The 21,070-nt window shown below is 38.0% G+C and overlaps 1 protein-coding gene across 1 annotated transcript in view; it reads left to right on the top strand.

Annotated features, from left to right (window-relative positions):
- The first annotated feature begins 4,604 nt into the window (after positions 1 to 4,604).
- The window catches only part of fbn3 (fibrillin 3), a 71,968-nt gene continuing 55,502 nt past the window's right edge, over positions 4,605 to 21,070 (top strand). Inside the window, exons 1-4 of the mRNA XM_008407965.3 lie at positions 4,605 to 4,718; positions 12,448 to 12,755; positions 18,442 to 18,524; positions 18,641 to 18,739. Coding sequence (XP_008406187.2) covers positions 12,577 to 12,755; positions 18,442 to 18,524; positions 18,641 to 18,739 — 361 coding nt within the window. The 5' untranslated portion in view covers positions 4,605 to 4,718; positions 12,448 to 12,576. The remainder of the gene's footprint in view (positions 4,719 to 12,447; positions 12,756 to 18,441; positions 18,525 to 18,640; positions 18,740 to 21,070) is intronic.

The raw sequence follows: 21,070 nt of genomic DNA, 5'->3' as shown, positions 1-21,070 counted from the left end.
TTGCCTGGCAAAATGTGAGCTTTGCCAGGCAATCATCGAGCGTCAGTGAAAGCACCTCTGCCTCAAAAGCTCGATGAATGCATGGCGAAATGTGGTTCTGTTTAGAGGTGGGAGGGAGGAACTGCTTGGAGGGATATGGAGGAGAAAAAAAGACATATACACACACACAATCCTAAAGGGCTTTGGATTAAATGGGATCTACTTCTTTCTTGTTATTCATGCTAGTTTATCATGGTATCAATGTGGGACTCCACAAGAACTCATGCAGCTCACCACAAATCATTCTGCATGACTTTGCTCCATGTTACGGCTCCACAGCAGACTGTATGATCCCCGCTGCAACAAATTCTGAAATAGGATGAGGTGAGAATGGTAAAAAATTGTCAGCTATAGTGAGGTGGTGTGCTCAAATCATTTCAAAGCACAAAATCAGCAAAACAAAACTCAAAACTTCTAAAATCATTTGAATCATGTTTCCCAAAAATAACCTAAAGCTTTATCCATCAAAGAATATCTTGTGAGAATCAAGGCAGAAATGAAGGTAATTTCATCTCAGGGAAACTGAATAATGGATTGATTTTGATACATTCAGATCAAAGATCAAAAACAAAAGCATCACACACATGGTTGCAATTTCCATCATTTAATGAAAACAAAGTACAGATTTAACAACAGAACTTCTCATTCTCTTAAAAGCTTATTAGGGCACATCACAGGAAATGAAATAAGGGATATCCATGCAGCTTCCTTCTGATCTACCTAATGCCTGATGGTGTTAAAAAAAGTATTTATTACCCTGTCTGTTAGTCCCCGTGTGAAAAGGCAGGAGACGTACCCTCGTATAATGACTCAAATCATCCTCCTCCAAGGAGATTGTGGTGGCAAACATGGTCTCCTTGTCCTGAACACCAGCGTTTGTTTACAGGTTCCTTTAGGACTCAGTGAAGTTTGTCACGCATGGCAGAACAAAAGGGAAAACAGACACAGTGAAACGTTCTGCATCAGAGTACTGTTTGCTTCTTACACAGTAAAAATAATTTTATTTTTAACTTATATTCATTTCTGTAAAGAGGGAGTCACATTGCATAGTTTTTTTCCCCGTGAAGTGCTATCTAACCATTAAACACACAAAAATTGAAACCAAACATCATGGAAAAATACTACAACAAACCTAAAGCAAAAGCAAACTGAGACTAATCCCCAGTGAAGATTTGCAGAGGACTGCTCAGAGACATAACAATGAAATGATGTAAGTGAACAAAAGGCATAGAGAAGACAACCACCCAAAGAAATACAACCAGCAAAAAAATGACAAACACACCCACACAGACAAACAGTAAGTACAAACACAGAAAAGGAAGACATGCAGACTCAACAAAGACAGCAGCATTCTTCAAGCACATGCAAAATATCAAAAAAAAAAAAAAAAGAGACTGGAAGGATAGCAAAGGAAGGCAACACAGCCTCAAGCAATGACCATGTAGGCAAAAGAGACGCCAAGCTTTCCAAAAGACCACACTCAAAGTGATTAATGTTGTAGCTTTAAGAGAACAGAAAGCAAACTCACAGGAAACACTCACACCAACTTTTTTCTACCCTGTTGTCTCTGCTTAGGTGGCAAATTGCTGCAGGGACTTGGAACAGACAGTGGATTAGTAATCCAGGAAAAAACTACAACTTAATGCTCAGACTGACAAAGTCATTTTATCATTTCCGCTGCAAAGTTTTTATGGGTTGTTGTTTTCAAAAACCCCTGGGATATTTTCGAAACGGAATCAGAACAGACCAAATATGTCATTTTCACTCTCGCTAATATGGCACTAACCATGGAGTATGGGGCACAAAAAGCCTCAACACTGGGTTATAGGTAAAGATGACAAAAAAACAAGAATGGCAAATAGCAAGTGGAGCTTTATATGTGTATTGACAATAAAGTTGAGCTTGTTCTGCATTTCATGTCTAAACAGGAAGACGAACATGTTGCATTTCTGTTGCTGTTGTGTTTGATGGGTTTATCTTTTTAGGTCAGGTTAGAAGTTGGGAAAATGTAGGGAAAAAATGTAGTTGTTTTTACAAAAGAGTCACTTTTGCTTTTCTATGTGAATACATAAGATCAAAATTTTCTCTCTAGAACCGGTTTATTAAAAAAATAAATAAATTAAGAAATTGGGTCCTGATCCTTTCCCATGAGCCTTAGTGGGACTTTAACCTATACCAGTATTGACAGCTAAACTGAGAAAAAAACATTACCTTCGGTCTAAACCATTTTTTCAGACATTTTACGTCTCACTGTGACGTTAAATCAGACCAACATGACAAAATAAACGCGTCACATTAATCTCTTCAAATACTTATGCAAAAGTATAATGAAAAACATGTTTTGAAATGCTGGAATCGACTACAAAACAAAAGTAGAAGATAAGCTGCTGAAGCTGGTAAGGGAGTGAAATGAAAAAGACTTAATTTTTATAGACTCAGGTTAAATTGTTTGGATGTAGTTACTGTGATTTGGAGGAAAATGATGAACATTGCAAGCCTGAGAACACCTTTCAAACTGAATCATGGCGATGAAAGCGTTATGTTTTGGACTGAAACATTTTACAAAATAGATTAAAAAAATATAAGGAAAGAGCATGAAGTGAACATACTGAAGCAGCATCTCATGATGTGCCAGAAAGTTAAAGTTTAGAGAAATTAGGATATTACCTTAAAGTTTACCATTAGTTACAAAGTGACTTCAGGACAACAGAGCTAATGTTTTGGATTACATTACAAAGGCCTGATCTCTGGAGAATTTGTAGATAGAGCAGGAAGGTGTGTGTGAGTAACGCAGTGCACAAACATGCCAAAGTTACACCAGTTTTATCAGGAGGAGTGGGCCATAACTCCAGCAAACTATTGTGAGAAGATTCTGGATGGAAATTGAAAACGGCTGATCCAGGTCAAGGAGTTCAAAAGGCAACTCTGTCATATACTGAGGAAATCCAATTTCTGATCCTGAAGAAACTAACACAAAGTAAAAACTAGACAAATCCACTCATTTTTGTAACATTTAGAATATATATATATAATTTTGGTAATCCTTATGGATCTTAAACAATCAAAGTTTATTCTAATTTCATGTAAAAAAAACAAAACAAAACATGCTAAATCATATTTTTTGCTTTAAAATCAGCACAATAATCCAAAGAAGTAGTGTTCACAATTTGGGTCAGTGAGATGGTAAAGGTCTACTAACACATGTGATTACGTGACATCCACCAACAAGAGTTTTCATAGTTATTTTAATTTAATTACAGGTCATAATCTGTTACATTATTTCATTCTGGCCCAATATGGGATCAGAACCACCACCTACATAGTTTAAACATACATTAAATCTGCACATTTTTATGATTATGTCAATCATTCACAAAAATACCCAGAGTAAAAATAAATAAACTGAGTCATTTAAAAATATGGATACTTAAATTGTTGTACAAAACAGTGCACTCAGACTGGACGGAGAGTGCTTGTAAGTAACAAATATCTCCAAAGGTTCTCAATTAGATTCGTGTGAAAGCTGTTCACACACACACACACACACACACGCACACACACGCACACACACACGCACGCACACACACACGCACGCACGCACACGCACGCACGCACGCACGCACGCACGCACACACACACACACACACACACACACACACACACGCACACACACACACACACACACACACACACACACACACACACAACCATGCAAAACCATTACACATGACCCAAACCAGTCTAATGGAGCTCTGGTTGTATATTTGGAACAATGGTTCTGTTGGAAAGTAAGTCTCTTTAACATTTCACCTTTCTTCTGACCATCTCCATATTGCTGCTCACGTTATGCCATGTTTCATTATCATGATAGGTTAGCTTTCTGACACATTGCAAAGCTCCAGCTTGTTCTAGCTGTTCTACAATATTCAGCCCCTGTTCTGGAAGGGAGGACAGCCAGCAATGAGAGGAGATGTCATTTTTAATCTGGAGCTTTCCACTCTTCTAGACTTGCAGCAGGACCTGAGATGTGCCCAGCTGTCTTCTCTCATATACCACCCAGATGGCCACTTTCTCAATGCTAGCTTCCTATCAGCTGTAGAGTAACAAAGCACAAGGACGTGTCAGTCCAATCACTGCAGGGTCCAGGCAGTAAACAGGAGGAATGTTTGAACAAGAGAAAACACATTTAACTGTGCAATTAGGATTTACACTCCTACCAACTGAACAAAATCAACCATGCACTAAAATTGAGCCTTAATTCCTATGCTTTAGTGATAATTGATATGACCTGAAGGTTATTTACATTACCACAATGTTATCTCATCACTCGTTTCGCCTAAAGGTGAGGGTTTTTTTCCCCTTTCCCTCCAGCCAGATGATAGTGAAGCCATGTCAGCCACAGTGGGCTTCTCTGCTTGGCCCCTTGTTATAACAACTCCAGGAGTCTTGAGGAATGTGGGTTTGTCCTGCAGTCCTTTACTACCCCCCTCCTCTGCCTCTGTCTCGCTCTGTGTCCCCTCCCCTCGTAGAAACCGGGCAATTCCTTCACTTTTTTTTTTTTTTTTTTTTTTTGCCTTTTCCCCTCACAAGCCCCACAGTTCAATATTCCACTGTGGGGCTCATATCCCGTCTCAAATTGCCGGGCTCCTCGACGCTGAGCCACTCCGAACTGTTGCAAGGTATTGGTTTGTTTATTAATCTTACCATTTGAATGTGAAAGGGCTTTGATTGAGACCTTTGTTTCAGGAACCCCGTTGTTTTGTGGCGATTATCCGCTCACGCACGACTGCTTTCAAGATTAGGACCAAAGAACCAGATTAGGATGCGCAGAAGCTGCGGAAAGTTTAATGTTTGACGCCCGCGAGTTATACTTTTTTATTGCTTGCTTTAAAAATGCGTAGATAACGCGTTCACAGTTCTGCTGCTTAAATATATATCACATTTTTGCTTTTAGTTTCATGGCTATCTTTCAAGGATTTTTTTCAGACATTTTCTTCTGTGTGGGAATATCTTGTGTTTTATTGAGTTGGAGAGGATGTTGCGCCTTTCTTCATTCATGGAGTTCGGCTGGCATTCTCAGATTATTTTGTATAATTTCCTGTCAGCTTTCTGCAGCAGAAACTTTTTCTGACTAAAAAAGTTTTTTTGTGTGTGTGTGTGTAGCAGATGATTCGTTTATCTCTCCCTGATTTTTTGTTTGAGGTTGTCTGCATCTCATGCAGCCGAACCACTGATCCAACATTAAATGTTGGGAGATGCACAGAGAAAATAGCTTTGCTGCAACAATGCTCATTAAGGACGGGTCCTTTCCCTGCCTTAATTTGACAGTAGTTCTCCTCAGTCGGGTCATTGATCATGCATTTCTTTTGTTCGGCGCTGATCCCGCCTCCGTATAACGTCCTGACTGCAAGCTGAAGCATTTGTCTCAGATTTGAGGGGATTTAGAGATAACTTTCACTTGTAGAGGAAGCATTAGGAGAGGCAGCACAGACCACCTCGAAGTTTTGATTTCGACTTACATTTATTAAGTATTATTGAATTACTGCAGAAATCTGAATTCTAATTATGGGCACTTCTAATTTTTCATGCTTTACTATAAAATGCCTTGCAAATCTGGGCGCTGTGCTTTAGTCCAGCCACATATGTGGTATAGGCTCCTGATTGGGGGGGGATGGAGTTTGGATGTGCTGAGGTTGTATATCATCAGGGGCCCACATTGTGCTGCTAAAACTGCAGTTGAATGTCGAGGCAGGAAAGAGGAAAAAAAACTTCATGGCTTCCAGTGCAGCTGGACCCATAATGTCTTTCATTTTAATGTAAGATGTTAAAATTTAAGACATAATGCAGTTTAGTTAGGGTTGTAAAACAATACGTTTACAGGCTTTAGTGGACAAATAAAAGGCTTGTTTGGGTCCAGTCCAACAATTTGCTTTCCTGATTTCAACTGTTTTCAGTTTGTGAAGCTTTGGATCAAAAATAATGGAATAGACTAAAGATGGTGATAAGGCTTTTATAGTCAATAAAGATCTGAGCCAGATGAGAACGAAATGGCTCTTTTTGACACCCGGGAAAACATTGTGTGTGACAGAAAACTAACAATTTGAACAAGTAACACAATGAAACATGGCGGTGGTGGCATCATGATATGGGGATGCTTTTATTTAGCTGGAAAAGAGAATTTGGGTTTAGTTGATGGAATGATAAAACTAATTCTAATACTGGAAGAAAGTCTGAAAAATATTTGACTGTAGCAGAGGTTCACTTTCCAACATGACGATGACTCTCTAAACCCACAGCCAGAGCATCAGGGAGTGGTTTAGAGTAAAACATCTGAATACATTAGAGTGGCCCAGTCAAAGTTTAGACCTAAATCCAAATATGAATCTGTAGCCAGACTTTGAAGCATTTGATCTCAAGCTAGTCTGAATGAACTTGAGCTAATTTGAAAAGAATTAGGGTGTAGATTTTCAAAGCTGAAAGAAAATGCTCAGATGTTATTACAGCAAAACGTGGTCCTTCGAGGTCTTGACAGAGGGGAACTGAATAGAAATGTAAGCGAAAAAGGTTAAAACCCAACCCTGCATTTTCACTCCACTCCATTGTTTTCTTCAATGTGTTGGTTTGTTACATAGACTAGAAATACATCCAGAAACTCAGGCTTTATGCAGCACATAAACTCTAATTGTAACTCAGTACATTGGGTTCTCAAATATACTTTTCATTGCTGTTGGTTAGAAATTAAGATAAATGAAGTTGGTTTTATTTATATAGTGCCTGATGACAACTGATATATATATTTACCTAACACAGGAGAAGCAGCTCAAGTCCATGTAAAATCCAGTATGGTTCATATTCCATTCAGATGCATCCAGTTTACTAGATTCCAGCTAGATTCATCCAAATAAAGTCATATTAACCCAATTACAATATTATACAATAGAATCAATTTAACCATTTAATGGCTCTTGTTAAAAAGTTATCTACAAAAACTCAGGTGGTTGCGTTACTTTAAAGCAAACCCTCATCCTAAACAAACGTCGGTGGACAGAAAAATAATCTTATCTGTTGACTTTACCACAAATTGCTCATCATCTTCGCCCCAGTTAATCTCTCTGGCTCTGCATTTAGCTCCCCGCTTTCCATAATTTTCAGTTAGTAAACCTTAAAATATAAATAACTTAATAGACTGATTATACCGAAACTTTGAGGAGGTAATGGGAATAGCATGACTTGAATACATTTTTTATTGTTTTAAAGATATTTGGGGCCCAAATTTTTAACTGTAAAAGTACATTTTAAGAGAGAAAAGTCTGTTGGACAGATTTAGCAACTTGGCAAATGTCCTTTAATAGATGGGGCACACTGAACTGTGCTCAGAATCGACTGTTTAGCAAGGACACATTTTATGGCAGTCCATAAAATGTAAAAATAGAAACAAGCAAAATGCATGTAGTTTAACGGAGGTCGGAATCAAGTCTTTGCAGTCCAACAATTCTTGATTGACTAACGATGCATTATTCCAGATAGAGAGGAGATCCAACACTCTGCGGACTTGAGGAGACTCTCCTAAATACAAACTCTGGACCCGTCGTTATGCAATTTAGGAATCTTAAGTGAAACTTACGTTGAAGTTTTCCATTTTTAGAATGCTTTCATGCACCTCTTGAATTGTAATTCTGATAAAAAAGTGATCCGCACAGCAGCAATAATGGGATGTAATTTTAAATTAAGGATGATGGCAGCTGGTGAAGAACTGATGTAGAGAATTATTTACTGGTTTGACTGAAGGAAGTGACTCCAGTGGTTTACTGCTAGAATGTGATACTTATTAAGACATTCCCCTGCTCCCAATCATTTCTGTCTGGCCATAAATGAAGATTTGTTTCAGCCTACATTCTAGTTTAAATCCATTTATACTCTTAATATGGTTAGAATAAGGGACTCTTCATTATCTTCAGACTGTTACAGATTTTAAAACCGTGATGTCATCAATAATCGGGAGGCAGTAGTAATGTTTCTTTGTCTGAGTTTTTTACTGCCTAATATGTTTTTATAACCAAATGACTTTTTGTCTTTTTGCAGCCTAAAGCTGTTTTATTGAAACAGATTAAAACAAAGAAAAACAAAAAATCGTATTGGTTTCAGGGGAAACGCAAACTGGAACACACCACAAAGTTATTTTACTTTTTTACTGTTGGTTACCGTTCTGCTCTCTTGCGCTATATATATATCTCGGCTATTTGTGTTTAACAATAAAAACTGAGAATTAACATGGTGGTGTCGCGGTTAGCCCTCTAGTCTCATAGCAAGAATGCTTCGAGCTCAAATATCAGTTCCACAGGATTTTTTTTTTGGTTAGAATTGACAGATTCTTCTGTTACAATTGTGGCTTTTCTTCTGGTTTGCTGGTTTTTCCCCACAGTTCAAAAACATGCTTGTTATTTGGGAGAACATGAATGGCTCTTTCTCAGCAAGACATCCAAGAACATCTGTTCCATGACTACTTTGTCTTTGGCCAGTATTTATTTTTATTTAATCCTAGGAAATAGGACAAGTTGACATATGTAGACTAGATATTTTCCCAGAATTCAGCTCAAATCAAAACTTTTGTTTTGATTTGAGCTTTGAACTTTGACTGGTTTTGTTCTCCCATCGGAGAAACAATTTCTCAATTTATACTCTATGTTGCCATTTCGCCCCTTTCCTCTTCCAGTGTGTTCACTTAGACAAAAATTTTATAACTTCTATTATTATTTTAATCATTGATGTCTAGCCTGGATGAGATGCCATTCAAACCAAACCAAACCAAACCAAACCAACTTTATTTATAAAGCACTTTAAAACAACCACAGCTGATACAAAGTGCTGTACATTAAAACACAACATAATAAAAAAAATAAAATTAAAAAAAAAAAAAAATTCACTCATTTAGACCACTGGAAATAGACACGGAAACCAACAAAAAGTCATGTAAGCTTATGAAATAACCTGGATTTTAGTAAGCTCTTTACTGATGTCTAAGTAAATAAAACTCTGATTTTTATTAGCCTCTGAAGTGTTGATTAATGATCAATCAAAATGCAGTCATGCAAAAAAAAAATGTGGACATTCATTTATTTATTAAGAAATGTTCATGTGTCCAGTTCTTATATTATATTTTACTTATCTCTTGAAAAGAAAGTGATTTAAAAGTGAACATTGTTTTACTCAGTAACCAAGATATTATAAAACTGATGTCTTCTAGCTGGTGCTGATCACTTTGGCTGATGTAAGATCAATGAGATGCTTCTTATAGTCAGCTGCCAGTCTCAGGATTAACCTGAGATAGACTTGACAAACTCCTCACTTTCAGCTGTGAGATATTTGAGGGGTCTCTGCCATGTTCAGCTCAGTTCAAGTCACTCCACAACATCACAATGAGATCAAGATTTGACCTTTGACTTGGCCCTGAATTTTCCATTTCTTGGATCCAGTCTGTAGTGGATTTACTGGTATGTGTTGGGTCAAGATCTGCTCTTTTAAAAAATTTATATAACAGATGTTTCTTATTTTTCTCAAGCACTCAAATTCATAGTGGATTGTACGATGGTAAGCCGGTCAGGTCGTGTTGAAGTAAAGCATCCCCAAACCATCATACTTTATAGTCAGTTTTTTTCCTCTAGTTTATGCCAAACATTACCTCTGATCTGGTGTTCAAATAATTCACTTTTAGACTTTTTTTGTCTAAAGAACATTGTTCCATATGTCCTGGGGCCTCATTTATAAAGTTTGTGTTTGCAGCAAAAGTGGCTTTAGGGTTGAGCATGTTACTTTTTATATAAATGTTGTAACAAGAAATACAAACCTGACAGGAAACTGTGTGGTCCTCACACCAACTCTGACCCATGCGCACTGTAAGCGCTTGTGGTAGAGATGGGGGGGTGATGGCGACACAGATGGTGAGGAGGGGAATTGGTGGGATAATTAAAGGTCCATCAGAAATGCAGTGTGATTTATGCTTGTGAAATATCAACAAGGATTGTTGTAAACATCTCAACACTGTTGCGACACCCATGCATAATGATGCACAATTAGAAGAAATGATAGAATCAGGAGGAAACACGTTTTCAGGAATCACCCAGGTTTTCTGGCCTAAGATGAGCATTTGGACTCTCTTGGACATTGCTCTGAGATCTAGTTTTTCCAGGTTGATACACAAAGCAAAATAAGACGCACACACACGCACACTCACAAACAAACAAACAAACAAATACACTCCAGTAATCAGTTGATAGAAAGTAACTTCATACAATGTAGACTGCATTAAGAAAATGTGTCATGATGATGAAACTATGCAAAATTGAATTAAATGCCACACATCATCAACATGCAGTGCCTGCTGTTGACACAGCTGCAACATTTTATGGAGAGCATCTTTTTTCTGTTGGTCTCTCTGCCATCTTCTCTGTCTACAAATGGGGTCCAACCGAACCCACACACGTAAAACTTGTATCATTTGCTTCAGTCCTCGCACGCACAAGGGTTAAGACATTATTAGGCTCAGAAAAAGTCCTCCTCACTGCTAATATTTTGTTATTTTAGGAGCTCTCTTGAGGCCTGAGATCCTTTGCGAATAGTTTGTCTTACTGAGGTAAAATTCTTAGAAAAATTGTAGAATTCCAGAAAATCTAAGAATTTTCCTAAAATGACTTCATAGAATCTTAAGATTCTGCGGGAATACGGGTCCAGCTTTTCTTCATCATGTTGGCAGCCTTTCATCTGCTTCTTTACCACCATATTGTTTAGATAAAGGCCAATGTTGTCTGCTTTTCCTCTTGTAAACAAGGCATGTGTTTTGAATGGATGTCTCCTGCTTTGATTTTTTTTATGGATCTTAAAAGAAAAATCAAAAAACTAATTTAATGACTCGGTAAATGTGAGCACGTCTGCTTACATTTGGGCAGCTTGAGGTCATTTCATTCTGATAAAAGCATGTAGCTAATATTTTAGTCTGTGATGTTTCAACTTCTGCTTTCTTGCTTTTCACCTCCATACAGTGGCTTCAGTAAAACAAACTTTATAAGCAACTTCTTAAAAAAAAAATCAGCTAGACTAATTCTCATAACACTCAACAATAACACTTAAATGTAAGAGTTAAAATAAAATTTACAAATATTTCATCAGTATGAAGTAAATTAAGCCAGAAACAGAATTGGTTGGCAAGTCCCCTGGCAGCTGCATCTGAGAAATGAGAATAAGACTTTAAATCTTTGGTACAATGATTGGGCAGATAAAAGTGTTTTTGTTTGTGTTTTTGTCTTGTGTGGTTTGGCTGACTGATATTACTTTTAAATGTCCCATCAACTTGAGACTGCAGATGGAAACCAGCTAAATCTGACACATATGCTTGTTTTAGGTGTGGGTCAGCTGATCTGGACTTTCCCATTTCAAATAAATAACTCAAACCAATCCAAAAAAAAAAAAAAAAAAACCTGACATAAGATCAGTTTATTAAAACTCTTGGAAACTGCTGTTTCGTTGATAAAATGAATGGATAAATTATAGGGTAAATAGGTTGACTTCATGATCTAAAAAAAAACTGAAACAGAGGAGTTGATTGTTGACGAGATGCAGGTGGTTGGTCACTTTTAGGGTGCAGCTGGGGGAAAAGACAAACAGTTAAAGGCAAGATGGAAAATGATCACAGAAGTGGCTGAGTGGGGACTTAACTGATCGCAAACCAAAGGGACAAGCTTGATAAATAATCTAAGAGAAATAAAAATACAAATAAAATACAAGAAACAGAACCCAAGCATAAACTAAAAGCAAAGGAATTAATTTATATGGCAAGACCATTTGAACAATAATGAGCACATGAAACGCATCAGAATATGGCAAGGTTTTTAGTGAAAATGTCCAAACCAAACAAACCAAAACCTAAACACTCCTGGATCATGACGGTGAAAACAAAAAGAAACATAAAGCAAAGTGTGTTTGCTTTAGGTAGGTGGATTATGTTTAAGCTTCTTGTCATTTAGGTATGTGTTAGCTTGGCAATTGAAAAAAGCTTAAGTATTTAGGTTTTCAGAAAGGAGGAATTTTACCTTTGACATAGTTAACTTTAGCTTAAGTTTTTACCAACTGAGACATTTGTACACTTGATGTATCATCACGTTTTACTACCAAAATTAGTCCTTAAAGCCTCATTTTACAGATAATTTGCCACAAGAAATAGGTAATATTATATCTTATCACTTATTACCTGCTATAAACCTGTCTTCAAAAAGCTGGTATGAGAGTTTATTTGACAGTGGGGACAAATTTGATCGCTTTAAAAGTTTTTTCTTTAACAAGAGTTGAACTCCTGGACCACAAAGTGTATGTTTAACACGTCTGACATGTCTCATTATTCTTCCTCTTTCTTTCCAGCCCCTGCCCAGGAGTCAACGCCAGGCCCAGTCTGGATGTAAATTTGGTTCCTGCATCTACATCATACAGAAAGAGAGCCTTAGCAAAGCAGGAGGAGCGCCAGCAGGGGGGATATAGCCAGACCGACCAATGGGATCAGGGAAGCTGGCTCAGATGCTGCTGGGATGGGCCGCAGTGTGTCTCAGCGCCATGCAGGTGACTGGTGCTCAAACCGGAAATGGACCTTACCAAGCTAGCCGCTTCACCGGGAGCGTGGACCAGAGGGAAGCACAGCGAGTCCGGCGCCGTGGGCAGGACACCTTGAAAGGGTAAAAGTTGTTGCCTTTTTCAAATCTCACATTTCCAATAAAGCACTAAACTAGCAGGAGATTTTTTTTTTCCTCTTGGCTATCTGAATTTTTTTATGGCTGTTTTTCTTTTTGGACTCAAACCGACCTCGTCTTAAACTCATAGTCTGCTCTCATATGCTGCTGATTACTTCTGGACCATTTTCTCATAAACAATACAACCTTAACAGACTGCTTTACGTACTGAAACCTCCACATATATAGTCACTGCAAATAAACATTTTCATGGGAAAAGAGAGAAAAGAAGAGATTCATATAGGCAGCACCCCCTGATGAGTAAAAAGTATTCCCCATATTCCTGTGAGTGTATGAAAAGTATTGGGTTGTTCTGCACTGCGGTTTGGTAATATTACAGTATCAGGTGTTTCACATTGATTTGAAAGGCGGACTTGGGGATACATGTGGATATATATTTCAAATATTTGTTATTTTATGTGTGGGAAATACTTGCTAGAAACCGGGATCACCTCTCACTACCTGCTTTCTCCTCCAACCTCTCTGTTTCTTTTCACGTCCAACTCTTTCAGTTTGCGAGCCAGCCTTAATCGGAGTGGTAGCAGAAAACACGTCAAAACAGCAAAAAGTTCACATTTCCTTGGAAAACAAAGGATGTTTTTTTGAAGCTATTTTTCAGCGTCCCCATCAGTTATTCTAATCAGTATCCCATCTGTCCCAGCTCAGGCTTCCCCCAGTGCCAAGCCACAGGAAATGAGGTATTTGTATCACCAGTGAGGGATATGAAAAGGGGCATTTGTTTCGCGGCTGTAGGTGACAAAGCGCTCTGAAAGTAGAAGAGAGCAGGAACTGTATGAATGAATGCAAGGCAATGGGATCTTCGACACAAGTCTTAAAATGTTATGTTTTTGTTCTGACTTCTTATCCTATAAAGGGACATTATCATATATATTCCAGACACACATAGCCATTTTATAACACAATTAAGTAGTGCTCTAAAAATGGTGTACATATCAAACATAACTTAAAAGAAATTGAAATCTGTCTCTTTAAGAAGCCGCTACTCTTTCCGACACCCCGCTTTCAGCAAGTCATCAGGACAACATTCCCCTACTAATGGTTTGAAAACAGTTTTACTGGCATCTCACTGAGAAGTAGCTTGTTTAATGAGCTCAGCTCAGTTACACCAAGTGTTTGTCTATTGCTGCTGCCACTAGTCTGAAGGAGCTGAGTGGGGGAGTTGAAGTTGAAGTCTGAAGCGGAAGCTTGGCTGGGGACTTTAACTCCAAGCAGGAAGTTCTTTGAAAAGGCAGTGATTGGTTACACCAGGGGAGATTCAATCATTCTCAATTGATTTAGTCTCATTTGAGAATTAAATCGTTCCAGGATTGTTTCATGGAATGAAGCATGAAACAATCAAAGCAACATTCCAGGCAAGTTTTCAGTGAGAAAATAATGTTATAACATGACGTAAAGCTCAAAAGAGTACATTTTGTATACTGCCCCTTTAAGGTGAACTAAGCTAAACGTAGTTAAAAGTTTTACTTTTTGTTGACTGTGCAGATTTTCATGGGGAGTTTTTGTATGTTCACTGAAGGTAAGATGTCTCATCAAACTCATTTTATAAACCAAAAGGGCCATCGGTCAGTGTTACATGTAAAGTCTTCTTTCTGGACTTAGACATAAATCAAAAGCAAAAATATTTTTGAATTAGGGATAAACTTTTCTATTTAGTTATTTTTCTGTTTATAACCACCTGACAGAAGTTTTACCTGCTAAACTATGCAGAGCTCTAAAGAGGGACCAATTTGGTCGCAAGTGCAACCTGATTTTGCAATAGTCAAGCCGAAGTCCAGGACTAAATCTAATCGAGAATCTATGAGGAGCCTTAAAAATGACTGTTTTAGATGCTTTTAATTCAGACTCCTTGAGCCTGGCTTTGGTTTTTTTTATTGGGAAGAATGGTTAAAAAATGTCAGTTTCTAGATGTGCAAAGCTGGTAGAGACAAACCGCAAAATTACTTGCAGCTGCAATTGTCATAACAAATGGTTCTACAAAGTATAAATTCAGTGAGACTGAATGCAAATGCACACCACAGCAATTTTTATTTGTAAACAACTTTGAAACCCCTGTCTTGTTTTTCTTCTGCATCACAATTATGCTCTTATTGGTGCTATTGTTCGCACAAGATTCCTGCAAAGTACATTGAAACCAGTGTTACATTACAAAATGTGAAAATAAATAATGTTACTATGGGCACGATCAATCAGAAATATTCAAAGAGAAGCTCTAAATCTTCGATCCTTTTTTTTACATTTGCTTAATGTTACTCCAATTAACCGGACAGAACCGCCCATGAACTGCTGCGCTGAGCCAAAGCACACAGGATCGATGCGATAAATTTACTCTCAGTTTCTGTGTGAGTTATTGCCGGAAAATGATCAGCATTTCTTCAGAACCGAGCGAGATTAGTCATCTACACGTGAGCCTGTTTCGTCTGACCAGAAGACCTGAGGGAGTGGGAATCTCATTTGTAATGAATAAGTGTTTTGGCTGTTTGTTCTGCTTTGTTTAATATATGCCAAGGTTTTCTTTGACAGGAGTTGTTGAATTTTTATGTGGCTTGTTCTCCCCAGCTAACCATAACCTCTGCAAACCCATGCTCGTACTTTCATCTGAGGGTTGCGCACACACGGAGGGCTATCAGCAGCTCAGTTTGGGTTTCTCAGGTTCTGTGTGTGGGATATGGAGAGAGGTTGGTTTAATGATGGTCATTATTCTGGCCTTGAGCTCAGCTGCAGTGTTTATTTGCTGGCTGAAAGAACGTATTCCCTGGTGTTTCTCTGGGAGCTCTGGGTCTGATACTTACTGACTCTGATTTATTGGCTCTCACAGAAGGCTGCAGGCTGGCATAAGTCCACTCTGGGGTGGTATTTGATCAGACCTCAGGCTGGCTTAATGACTTTCTGGGCTGCTTTAATCCACCAGTGATTGACTGTCTTCTTGTTAGAATGAGCGAGAAAAAGTGTGTAACATAGGAAACTGTGTTCCCCCCCCTTCTTGTTACTAGTTTCCTGCCAAAACAGAGAGAAAAAAAAAATCCATTGTTTGATAAGATCACTTGAATGTTGAGTTAAAAATCTGATAAAGTCCTGCTTTTGGTGCAGCTGCCTATGTTTTTTTTTTTTTAAACTTTGCCCTTCTTGGCACTAATTTGCAAAGAATTGGCAGACAGTCAGCCCCAAAGCAGAAAATTATATGTAGTCACTGCAATCTCTTCCAGGATAGTGTCACTATTCTCCTGAAGATTGGAGCAAAGCCTGAGTTTACAGTATGTCTTGTCAAATGTGATAAAGACAAAAAAAAAATCCACTTTTCTTTGCTTCCCTTTTCCTGTGTGTGTGTATGCTTACAGTTAAATTTGGGATGGTTCTGTATGAAATTCTTATTATAATCCTGGATGAAAATACTATAATTCCACAAAATCCATAACTGGTGTAATTTATTTTACTTAAAACAGCAATGAAAGAGCAAAAGCTTTTTGCTTGATAAGCAAAAAGTAAAATCTTTTTCTCCTGCAGAGAAAATATTCTGACATATGCATTCTTATTGTTATAATAATCTTGACATATGGGATTTATTTGATTCATGAAATCCTTAAAAGGACAAGCAAGCATAGTTAATGGATGAATTTACTGGTTTTAAATTTGACTTTGTAGATATAAGAAAAAATAAAGCAGCCATGAAAAATAGTTTCATTCCACAGAAAACCCTTTTTGCTTTTCTTTAGCAAAGCACAACAGGATCATATTAATTAGTCAGGCTATGTGCTAAGGTAGTCCACCCTCCGTCCGTTTCTTTAGACATGCTGCTTGTAGCTTTTCAAATGTACTTTTAAACCAACTTTGTGAAAGAAAACTTTTTCTAGAATCTCTGTAAAATAGCTATTGAAAACTGTAACTAAAAAAAAAAAAACCTGAGTGTATCCTGATACCAGCCACTTTTCTTTAATGCCATAAATCAACAAGTGTAGAAATAAAAAAAGAATTTGCAATCTGCTCTGTTTTTAGTCTTTAATATGAGCAAGTCAGAGATGGACAGAAAAAATGGAGGAATGAGTGATTTCCACTGGATTTGTCTAACATCTACATATAAATGTGTGGCTCAGATTACATCATTGTATCGTGTTTGTATTTATTTAGATAATTAAGGGTTATGGAATAATACTAAATATGTCACACAAAGCAACATAAGGTTCATCCCTAAAATACAGTTTATTCTGCAAAGAGGATATCAATGAGGATATCATCGATTAGCAAAACAAAAAGGAAATAAAAGTATAAAAACAAAGATGTGTTGATTAAGCCTGTGACAATCAATTGTCCGTTAGGAACCTGTGAAAAAGTATAAAGGAGTGCATGAAAGTTTAAAACTCATTTATTCTGGGTTATGAAGTCTAAAAGATGGCACAAATTTTACATATTTGAACATGTGGTTTAAATATTTACTGTGATTTAAGAAAAAATCAGTGATGATTTAATAATCAATCAGTAAATGTTACTGTTTTGTTGAATAAAATGTTCAGCAATGTCCCTTTCCTTCAACTTTTGTACAAAAACCGCTCAAACCTGCCTGTGAAAGTCATAGAGGATAAATGGGGATTCTTTAAAAAAAGTTACTCTATACAGTTTTGTTCCACTTTAGATGTGACCAGACGTTTACGTGCAACAGTCCAGTGTTAAACTATCTAAAGGAGAGGTAGAAATTATAATATAATTCAATAGATATCTTTTTACGTTGCCTATTTCTTTACTAGTTTCATCTCTGAAAAACTTAAATGTTAAATCTTCACAAATTTTATTCTTCCCTCGGGGAGATAATTAATGACAATACTGAGACAGAAACTGTACACACAAAAGATGTGATCTGATCGGCAAACTGCTTTACCATAGGAGCCCTAATTTACCATACAGCTGTTCTTCAGTTCTTAGTCAGCAAAGGCAAATGATGAACCACCAAATCAAATGACCACAATTCCCCTTCATTACATGGTTTTAAAAGCCACTTAGTGCCACCACATAACTGGACTGCATTCGGTTTGTTAAGCTGCTCTACTGAGCCTGGGTGTTTCGCTCAAGCAACCACAAAGTCAAATCCTGCTCATTAAAATGTTTGAGAGCACTATGTTGGGGTTCTTATTCTGCCTCCAAACAAACTGATATATAAATAGTTCTGTGATTATGAATAGATGGCAAAAAAACACGATGTTGTAAAACAGCTCCAGAGCTCAAACTGTGTTTGCGAGTGTGTGTGAGCTCAGTCAGTCATCTCTAGATGTGGTTTAGCCATTTCCTCTCAGGGAAACGTTGTGGCCAACTTGCCAGGCCAGTCGAGGGCTCCGTATGCCATGATGACTCCTCCATCTGTCAGACTGGTTCAGAGTTAGTTACTGTTACCCAACCAGTAAAAAATCCCAACAGTTTTGGATGGATGTGTTGGAATGTTTCCAGAAAACTGTGCAGCCAGGCATGGATACTCTTTCCCAGTTTACAAATGAAATGGGCTCATTGGTTTTCCTTCCTCTCCCTCATTGTGGTTTGGTGCTACAATGGTTTATAATAAACAAATAACTCATACATATATAAGGATGTTCACTAAATATATCTGCTCTCACCTTTTCACTCCCAATAGACCCAATGTGTGTGGCTCTCGCTTCCACTCGTACTGCTGCCCAGGCTGGAAGACGCTCTCGGGAGGCAACCAGTGTATTGTTCGTAAGTTCCCTAAAATCCACATTAACTATAATTACGGCTACAATGGAAAGCAAAACAACCAGTTTAATTCACTGTCCTTCATTCTCCCTGTTTTGTTTTGTTTTTTCCCTCAAAAGCAATTTGCAGGAACTCATGTGGCGACGGGTTCTGCTCCAGACCCAACATGTGCACCTGTTCCAACGGCCAGCTCTCTCCAAGCTGTGGAGGTGGAGGAAGTGAGTAATATCACAAAAACACACACAGTTACTGGAACGTAAACTTTACACACTATCATACTAGAAAGAGTTGTTGAACTCAAGTTTTTGGTTATTCAGTCACTGATGATGAGCACACCAGAAAAAGACTGATTTGTAGCTACAACTCATTGATTATCCAAAGCTTCATTGGTGTAATTAGTTACAGTTAGGCCTTTAAAAAGTTGGCATGTTGTTTAAATGTTTCAAATTTTTTCATAAAACCATAAAGTAATGGTACTTACCTCCTGTACAACAAGAGTAGAACCTTCTGATTAAACAGACATAACTCAAAGACAAGGCCCTCAGCCTATAAAGCATAGAGACAGACAATTATTTTGCAGCCAACAACATGTTGCTGTAATGAAGTAATGGCTTAAAGTCAGATCTGCATCACAGCATCGAGGTCAGTGGGTTTGTCAGGACTGAAAACCTGGCTGCTTCAGCTCCGTCTTCTGGGTTTAGTTACAGACCACTAAAGACGTTAGCTTAAAGTGGAGCAAAGTGTTTTTTACAGAGTGTGGGAAATTGGCTTTAGCTTTATAAGATTACTGCAGTGTTTCCATGTAAACTGTCATGTACTGGACATGGCGAAGACAATTGCTCGGGGAGCATGCAGATAGTGCGACATGAGTTGTGTTTAGTTTCAGAGCTTTATTCGTCCGATGTCAGCTCATCAGTCACGCCTGAGCCCAGCCAGACCTTTTACTCATGCTCACATTCCAGGAAGCCTGCAAACGCACATACTTTCACTTACTGGGATTTGTTCGCACGGATAGACACACACTTATACACCCAAATTCAAACCGACACTCACAGAAAATCTTTTTTGAGAAGGAAGGACAGCTAGCAAGTGAAGAGCGAGGGGGGTTGGGTTGGAAAGGAACTGCCGTGATTTGGCTAAAGCCATGACCTTCACGGGCATGACTGCCTACAGAAAGTGAAGCAATGCGTTAACCATTTGCCTTCCCTCTGCAAGGATTTGTCCATATTTGTTTGCAGATACCAGTTTGTTGTTCTGTTATTATAAACTAAGTGAATGCTTGCCTGGGGAACGGGTGCACTGCAAAAACCTGAACACCAAATACTAACTGGGCTTGAACCTCCTACGTGGGTCGGAAAGCACCATGAAAGACAAACATTATTGTTGTTTTCAGTTTCTAAGGCGTAGTTGTTCCATAGTTAGGGCGATAGCTATTTATTTTGTTGCATCAGTGTTTGTCTACTCTATCTGGCAAAAGTCTGGTTAGCAGTGGCTGTTAAGTTGTTGGTCAGAAACAGTTGAGCTGCTATGCTAGCACAATATCCATTTATATGGTATGGTTAGTTGTCATAATTGTAGTCTGATCTGATGTTTAGGGATTTCCTAGTGGTTTTCCACATAACATACCCATTTTGTCCAACATGTCCTCTCTGCAGTCTTGCCATAATTTCAGCAGAAGTGATCATGAGTGTTGATGTTGATTGACTAGTAGAGATGGGTGAAAGTTTATCATGCTATTTTGTGATAGCAAAATAAGTATTTGTAAATGTATTGCCATTTTTTTTGTTTTGCAACAGGTTGTGTGGCTAGGAGTGGATTTTGCTGCTCTCTTTTGCTGTTTCTCAGTTTCCTTTGTTTCCAGCACCACATTTTACTATCTGCTCCATGTTCTCAAGGACCTCACCTGCTTTCTTTTATTTATTCTCCTAAAACGTGCATGTGTGGTTGCTGGTCCTATGTTACCTATTTAGACATTGATATTTATGTTATTTTAGCAAAAAGGTTTGCTTTTTGATTCTTTACAATCAGCTAATAATTTTTATTAAACATGTTTAGATTACTAGAAAAAGTTTGATAGGACAGCAGTGTTGACTGACAGAAAATGTTAGGTGTAACACCTGGTATCAGAATAAACACCAACATGATAACATAAATCATCTCATGCTATCCCAGTGCCAGTCTGACATTTTATTAGTGTGAAACCACAGTGCGTGTACCTTTTTGTCCTTATTCATACAAATCAAAATCAAAGCAAACTACTGAGTTTTAAGCATATCAATCATAACATTTTGATACAATCTTGTCTTCCAAACACATTCTGTAATATCAGCAGCCTTATTTTTTTAGGCCAATATCAGAAAGTTGTTTATTAAGGCAATCTGCTGATATCAGCAAAGCAACATACAGTGCTTTGATCTAAACATAAATCCATCATGGTTGATAACCACAGTGGCCTTTAACTAGACCTTTTGGTCCAGCTAAGAGGTGAAGGTTCAGTCATATGCTGGTAAAGTTGGTGCAAGGTGAAGCTGCAGTGTTGTACTGCGATT

Source organism: Poecilia reticulata, chromosome 4, assembly GCF_904066995.2.
Source record: "Poecilia reticulata chromosome 4, P_reticulata-male-v2, whole genome shotgun sequence".
In the NCBI taxonomy this organism is placed as follows: domain Eukaryota; kingdom Metazoa; phylum Chordata; class Actinopteri; order Cyprinodontiformes; family Poeciliidae; genus Poecilia; species Poecilia reticulata.
This window is presented reverse-complemented; position numbering and strand designations above follow the sequence as displayed.